Here is an 8567-nt window from a genome sequence, read left to right as displayed (position 1 = left end):
CCGTCACGGTGCGTGCCCTATCTGTGTATTACTATTTGTGCACAACAATCCCTAATGTCCTAATTACCTGCCGTTGGTAAAGAATTCAATGCTACTTACAAATATTTATCAATTTTTATCTTTATCTGCATTCCATGTATATAAAAGATATTTCAATTGCTTATATTTCGTAAACTAATATTTTCATCTATGTAAAAAAAAAAAAAAAAAAAGAAAAAAGGAAAAGAAAAATCTTCTTCAATTTGCCACGACAATTGTAGCTAATACAAATTAAAATGTCTATCTCTAAGCCTAAAAAAGAATAGCAGTCTCTTTTTCTCGTTATATTAATTTACCTTGCAATGGAGTATTATAGAAATAATTCTTAAATTTCATAAATACAATCTTAATAAATAAGTGTTAACGCATCGTTAAGACTTGCGATTTTAACTTCAATATTTTCGATTTTTGTACACGACACACGTACTTTGAAACGCTGCCGGATATCTAATAATATATCTATGAATACCTTGTACATTGGCGTTTATTTTGTTCTATTCACTTATCATGTTATGTAAAAACAAAAATACGTCAGTACAAATATACTTGCATACAAAGTTTATAAACAAAAATAGAAGGAAAAAAAAACAGAAACGAGGGGTAAAAATAATTGAAAATAAATAAATAAATGTCGCTGGTTTTCATACCACAAAATCAATTATAAAAATTTCATTTTTATCTCGTATAAATAATGAACTTCGATAACAATTTATTTTAATTACGAAAGCGTCCGAGGATATCGAATGCAAAAACTACTTCAACGCACCATTTACATAGTAAGCCACAAGCAGTCAATAGTTAGAGTTACTTTTTGAACTAAAAATATATTCTCACCAAAACGTAGTCTAAATATTGTAATGAATTACCATTGAAAATTATTCAAATAGAATCTTATCGCATTTGGTTTACTCACCTTGGTGTTCTTGGAGCATCGAAGCTATTCAAGTTCCGTTCCCGCTGCAAAAAGGAAAAAAGTTTCTCCAACTCCGCGAGCTGTTCGTTTCTTGCTTCATTGACTTCCTTCAAAATCTTTAATAACAAAAAAGAGAAATGCCATTTAAACTCGATAAGCCAAGTAGCTTAAAGTAGAAATAGTCATGTTGAAATTCATGATATATATATATATATATATATATATGTTAAATGTTGGAGGGGAAAATTTTTTTAATTTATCAGTATCTCGCATTAACATATTTAGGTAGAAATGTTGAACGACAAAAGTAACAGTCGATAAATAAGTTAAAGGCATAATATTTGAAACACGACCATTGGAAATATATAATTTATATCCTTTTTCAGGATAATGCAATGAAAGTAAGTACAGCAGTTTTCCGAGACCGGAGTCGCGGAAAGCCCCTCGTATGTGTCGCGATAGGTTTTATTTAGACGGGATGGGGTGCGAGAAATGTAAGCGAGTGGAAACAAATCTGGGCGCGTAATGTTTCCGGTAACAGCTTCGTTGGCTCTTACGCCCTGTTCGTCGACTGATTCCGCGCACAACCACATGCCGATGTTGCATCCGTGCGCTTTAATGGGCCTTTTCCAGGCTTGTTTATGTCACCGGTGTAGGAAGTACTTCCCTTACATTTTCTACCTATATAGTAGCCAGATGAACGTGCCCGTCACATTTCACTTCCTTGTTCCATTTATAAGGATTTTAACACTCGCTCGCCTTCAATATGCGAACTAACAATGTCAGACGACGCAATCTAAGCTAAGCTAAGGTAATTATTAATAAATAACCCATCGTGATCTACAAAGTTAAATGCCAAGCCATCGCGTAGATAGTTGCGCTTAAGTAATTAAGCGCAAATCGAGTAATTAAAAGAGCGATGCTTTCTTTAAATCAATTTTTTAATCGCTCTCGATGTACTATTTTATCCTTATTTTATCCTATTTTACCCTTGCGTGCATGTGAACAAAAAACAAAAACAAAAATCAATAAAGACATTCGATAGGCTAAAATTACGATTAAAAATCTCGTAGCTTCCTCGTTGATTTTTGATAATGAATGTATTCACCTGTATAGGGATTCAATGGCGGAAGTCAACTAAATTCAATAAAACCGTTCGATATACAAGAAATGATATTCGAAAGTATAAAATTTTTATAATAAACAATATTAAATTTTGTAAGTTTTCATTTTTTGATATACGACAATTCACAAAAGCCGACGATTCCATCTTGATACACACAATTATCCGATTTCGTACAATAAAATATTGCACTCGCCACAAATGAAGGCCAGCCCATTGTTCAAACTTATCGTTTGTAATATTTCCCTCTCAAAGTTATTTCCGGGTATACAAATATATATGTATACATATTGTTTGTATGTATGTATGTATTTCGCAATATATAGCAAAACTCAATCCACTCGCATGCATGATCGACATTACGAAATAATCATTTTTGGCGAAACAGAACGGGAGTGCAGGAGTATTGGGCGAAAGGATAGGCGAAGAGGGTTGTGGGAGAGACAGGGTATGCGCATATATTCCCGAATCTCGGCAAAAAAAAAAAAAAAAAAAAAAATAGTTGAAAAATGCAAAGCCCGTACAAACGCATCGTCGGTCTTATATATTCTCGGAAATATAAAATCGCTTTTCCGATAACTGGTTATTTGCTGGCACAAGTGGTTCGCTGACTGGGCGAGCACATCGGAAGCGGTTTTTGCGTGTAATATTATCGAGTTATCGGATGAGCGGCGAATGAAAAGAAAGACAGAACGAGGCAAACGAGTTGAAGGAAAAGTGGAAAAATAGTGTATTACACGGATGCCACGATTATGGACTATGGAGGGAAGAAGAGGAAGGGATGTGCAAAGAGAGCGAACGGTTCGAAGAGGAGAGACGAATATATACGTACGTAGAGGATCGCAGGCGAGAAAGACGGGGAATGGCGAGAGGGGAAAAGAGCATATAGAGAGTGCGCTGGAAGCACAATATATCCGCGTGATTACAATATGCTGGCTTTGGAGTGGCCAATATCAACCAAGTGCACTCGGCAAAGCCAATGCTAATAATCTTCCATTGTTGAGAAATCGCGATCTTACTATACTAGCCCCCCCCCCACACACACTATGTGTGTTTTCGCATGCGTATGCGCGTGTCTGTGTATGTCTCAGTCTCATTATACATCGCATGCTCCACCTTGCATCAAAATTTTTAAGAATAAGCGCATGTTTTCGTCGCGGTATTCGACAAAATGGATGTGCATGTAGAGTGGATAGGTAGTAAGTATCGCCCTTTCAGTTAGAAAGAAAAAAAAACGAATAAATAAATAAATCAATTTTACTTTCAATGAGATATACGATGATACCACGTCATTTCGTATGCTATCATTGCTTTATGAAAATGAACGTTTTTATGCATTGTGTTGTGAATTAAAGCTAAATTCCCTTGCGCTTAATATTGGCATAAAATTAAACTTTTTTTTTTTAAATCGGATTTCAATTATTTGCCAAATAGTCCATTTCTCCGTCTTTATATCTGTGTACGCACCCAATTTTATAAACTACGAAATACAATAATTTTACAAACTAATAAGTGAGTGCTACTGAGTGCAAAATCAACACCCAACTTATCATCGAAATACTTTTCCAATGAAATTCATTAAAATCTTTAAACTGTACCTTTACTTGATCGTTATCAATGTAATACACGCATATTCATTGATTGTTTGTTTGTTTGTTTTTTTTTTTTTTGGTTTTGTTTTTTGTTTTTGTGTTCTTTCGTCCCACTAAAACGAATCACAATTTCATAAAAGTCTAATTAATTAATATTCGTTATATACATATTAACAAGAGATCTCTGAAAAAATGAAGATAATGTCCGAAATAATGCTTTGCGAAATAAAACATTCGGCATTTGAAGATAATAAATCATTTTATTAATAATCCACAAACGCCCATGAAAATTGCCACTAATGTTTTTAAGATTATAGTGCAGGTGGAGGCAGTGCAACGCGCTATAATTTAGCACGTGATTTTTAATATAGAGCTTTTGAGATTAAACGTTTTACGCGAAAATAGCCAAGAAATTGATTTAACATGCAAAAGAAATATGCGCTTGCTTCCGTGGTATAATTATTCAATAATTTTACGGTCTATTTAATAGAATGTAATTTGATTTCATTTGTTCGTTAAATGATGAATGAACCAACTAGAAATGAGAAAACGGCAAATTTTAACGAGCCTGTAACGCTCGATATTGTACTATTAACTATCACATAACCAGCGGCGCTCTTGCACCAGGATTTCGCAAACTCCTCCAAGTGGCATTGTGAAACGCAGAAGCGAGTAAACCGACTCCCGAGCGTAAAAAGCAAAGTCCCACGCGCGCCACTATTGGTAGCAACAGGGGGGTAGGGTGACGTAGGACAGCACCGAAATGAGAAAGCCACGACAAATGGCAAAAAAAAAAACAAAAATAAAATAAACAACAAAAAAAAAAACAATAACAACAAAACAACAACAACAACAAAAACAAAAACAAAAACAAAGACAAAAATATATAAATAAATAAAGGATTTGCAAAGGATAATAAAAACATTGAGGGGCTTTTCGGTAATACATTCGCCAATAATGCGTTCGTCGTACGGACTCCGTACCACGATAGCAACGAGTACGCGCGAAAGGCTGTGTTTGGCCGTTGCGCGCACGTTGTATGCGGCATAAGGCGCCAGAATTTTCACAATGGAAAAAGCGAGAATTATTTGGCAAGCGAGTCGCGTAATGAAAAGCCAAACGGAAGAACGAAACCTGCCCCCGCGCTTTATGCCCGTATATACCGCCACCGAGGCCGCCTTTCACGCATCCCACGCGTAAAACGGCGAAGCTCGCGGACGTGCGCACCGGTGCGACCGCGAAAGGCAGGGGAAACCGTTTCAAAACAATTACGCATTCTTCGACGCCTTGTTCTCCCACGTGCGCGCTCGCCCCGCGGTTGACATTACCGCGCACGCGGCCTGCAACGAGGCGCATCGGCCATTCCTTCCTACACTCCCCACGGCATTTTTGCAGCTGCTGGAATACGAAGATACGAGATACTCCATTTCGATCTGCGCTCGCGGTGGCCTCCAACGCGCTTCCCAGTACTTGTTAGATTTTCCATTTTTGGCTGTCTGCGTGTCACGCGCACTGCCCGTAGCGACGCGACGTACCTCGTTGCCCTCGATGCCATAGGCACCTGTGGCGCCCATAACCTGCGAATCTTCTTTAACAAACACAAATACCAAAACAAAATGAAACACAAAAAAACAAAAAACAAAGAAAATTATCAAGTTTCGTTAAAATTACATTTTATAGCATATCAGGGCTACTACGGATAAAAGAGTATAAGAGGAATGTACGACCAATTGTAGGAATGCTGGTAGGTAAGGGCGATTAGGCTTTCATTTTATCGTAGGATGCGTATAAAATCTTTACGATGACAATAATATTCGAAACTTAATATATTGGCATTATAATAATATTATTGAAATAATGTACTATCGAGTATCGAGTGCCTTGTACTTGCGAGGAGAAGTTTCTTTCGTACTTTCGCACGAGACAATTATTATTAGTGCAATGTGCAGTCATTTAAAGACATTAAATAGACGGCCCGTGTAAGAAAATTCAAAAGCTCCAAACGAAAGTCAGAATTAGCCAATAATATTGGCTATTAATATTTTATATATAAATAAAAGCGATTAGCTAAATCCATATAAAAATTATGAGGCTGCCTTACTGGTTCGCTAGTTAATATAACCTATACGTTATTAAATTATATAACTTGTTAAATTTAATGAAAATTGCCTCCACGTATAAATATTAAAGTTATTATGATGAATTTCTTAATTTAAGAAGCAATTATAACTTATATGAGTAAGAGTCTGTATGTTGAAATTCAATACCACGAGATAAGATAATTTGTAAAGAAAAGAAAAAGGGAGAGGGAGGGGGGAGGAAACGGAATTAAAAATATTTTTTAATAATATTGTGATTGATACATACATATATATATATATATATATATATATATATATATATATTTTTTTTTTTTATTTTAGCTACTTTAATGTAAATATTTACTGCCACGTCTCATTATGTATGAAGTAGTAAAGCTTATAAAATCATATCATAAATTATGAATATCATCTTTTCATATTCAAAGTCGGATTGTCTATTTAAATGCGACAAATTTCTTTCTAGCCTTAACAATCAAGCACAAGAGTATAAATAAATAAATTATATAAACTTATGAAGAATAAAAAATCTGCTTAATAAATAAATAAATATATGTATATATATATATATATATATATATATATATATATATACATATATTTATTTATTTATTAAGCAGATTTTTTATTCTTCATAAGTTTATATAATTTATTTATTTATACTCTTGTGCTTGATTGTTAAGGCTAGAAAGAAATTTGTCGCATTTAAATAGACAATCCGACTTTGACTTCTGATAAACTAATGCACTTGTTTCGAAGGGGGTGCAAGGTGAAATTAAGAAAAATGTATCTCGTACCATTATAACCATTTTAATGAGCATGATTTTGATTTTTCAATTCTGAAATCCGTCGTAAATGCATGTAATTCGCATCGTGGTGTTTTGTCATTTAGCCCTCCACCACCGCCCTTCCCGCCACCTCTCCCGCCCCCGCCATGATTTTCGCTATAATTCTAACATTTTACTCACATAATATTAAGGCAGATTGCAACTCGTAGCTTCGACATAGTCGGCATTAGGAGCCGACTTTAAAATACAATTTTCCTGGAATAATAATACGCTCGGCTAAAAGTAGAGAAAACGAGGGCTTAAAATAAACAATATCAATGAGCGTAAAAAGCGCTAGAGCTATGATAGAAAAGCACACGAGGACTTATTATAGCTGTAAAAGTAACGGATTCAAGTGAAAAATCTTACAGGACGCGGGTATTACGAAAGTTAATGCGCCCTGCGCAAGAAAAAGCAAATAAATACGCTAACGAAAGTAATTAACTGCTAGTCGGGTATGCATAATTTGTAAGCCAGGCGAGCGACTCCGAATTAAATGCCACTTGGGGCAAAGCCTTCGTCATAGAGCGAGAGGCCGTGGACGTTAAAAATAAGCGACGGAAAAGCAGCCGACAACATTTATAAAAACATTTATAATGCAGTAGTTTAAGAAGGCGATAGCGAGGACGTCGACAAACGGCACAAAGGAACGAATGTACTTTCCCCGGGGATTCATAATAACAGGCACATCCCACTTAATCAACCATTTCTATTTAAAGGTTAACGAGAGTTATAAATAATGCAGACACGCTACGTAGGCTTATCAAGACCTCGTGGGCCCGATGTCAGGGATTTTCACGTGATCGGTGCTCGCTCGAGCGCACACGGAATGCAGATATGAAAAACTTGGCTCTCTCGTAGCCCCGATCGCGCGGAGATCATGTCGCGGGCTTTAAAAGAAAAAAATCGGCCGGACTAATTCTCATTGCTAGGCAGGCTCCGGTCGTCCGCATAAATTTTGCCGAGCCGCTACTAGTAGGATCCCCGATCAGATTGCCTCCGCTCGCATTCAGACTTTATAACGGAGCCTCGTGCGGTCGGCGCGCACGAGCTTGCACGTGAAGTCTACTGCTGTCCAGGCCGGAGGAAGCCCGCCGGTCGGGGATCGACCGGGGGCCAGATGCCGCCTGGGGGGCACAATGCGAGGGACGACAGCTTCCCACTTGTCCCTTTGAGACGTCGACCATCGCAATTGTCTCGCGGGGATGTGCGCGAGCCTCTTTTCTGAATTGTCTCGTGCCCCGAGCTTTGCCGTTCGCATCGCTTCTGCCATTGCTTCTGCCATTGCTTCTGCCATTGCTTTTTCATTGCTTTTTCATTGCTTTTTCTTTGCTTTTTCTTTGATTTTTCTTTGATTTTTCTTTGCTTTTTCATTGCTTTTTCATTGCTTTTGCTTTGCATTCCACTCGGCGATCCCGAGGCGATACGTGGCTTTGTCGACCTAATGCCTTTTCGGGACGGCCGAATACGATATATTGCGGCCAATAGAGACACGGGCTCTGAACTCTTGGCTAAATGCAATTGAGTATTGTCAGCGCCTAAGTGAATTGCATTGTAAGGATGGGGTGATGGGATGATCGGTGAGGAGGAGGAGGAGGAGGAGGAGGAGGAGGAGGAGGAGGATGTACCGTGGGATGTACGGAGCAGGGTCAGGGGCAGAAGTACCGCTATTTTTCAAAGTATCGGCTTTCCTTTTATTTGGTATTTCGTTTTGTAAATGCGCGAACAATGCGGGGAGATACGTTTTTCGGCTTACGTGGAAATGTAAAGCGGTTACGAGCTACATTGTAACAGACGTGGCCTATGAATTACATTGGATGTTAAATCCTCTTTCGCTAGTCGTATATAGCGATACTCACTTTTCAGCGGAGCAAGTTTATTTGCACTCGGTATTTCCATCAACTGAAATAACATTTTTATTTTCATATTTTAAAGATACTGTCCGACACTTGTATATCACGTCTGTTTTATCGC

General features: G+C 37.5%; 1 protein-coding gene across 1 annotated transcript in view; it reads right to left on the bottom strand.

The window, feature by feature from the left end:
- MESR6 (misexpression suppressor of ras 6) overlaps positions 1-8567 on the bottom strand; it is a 705795-nt gene that overhangs the window by 145534 nt on the left and 551694 nt on the right. The window contains exon 6 of the mRNA XM_011506116.1: positions 953-1068. Coding sequence (XP_011504418.1) covers positions 953-1068 — 116 coding nt within the window. The remainder of the gene's footprint in view (positions 1-952; positions 1069-8567) is intronic.

This window comes from Ceratosolen solmsi, unplaced genomic scaffold (assembly GCF_000503995.2).
Source record: "Ceratosolen solmsi marchali unplaced genomic scaffold, CerSol_1.0 scaffold7, whole genome shotgun sequence".
Classification (NCBI taxonomy): Eukaryota; Metazoa; Arthropoda; class Insecta; order Hymenoptera; family Agaonidae; genus Ceratosolen; species Ceratosolen solmsi.
This window is presented reverse-complemented; position numbering and strand designations above follow the sequence as displayed.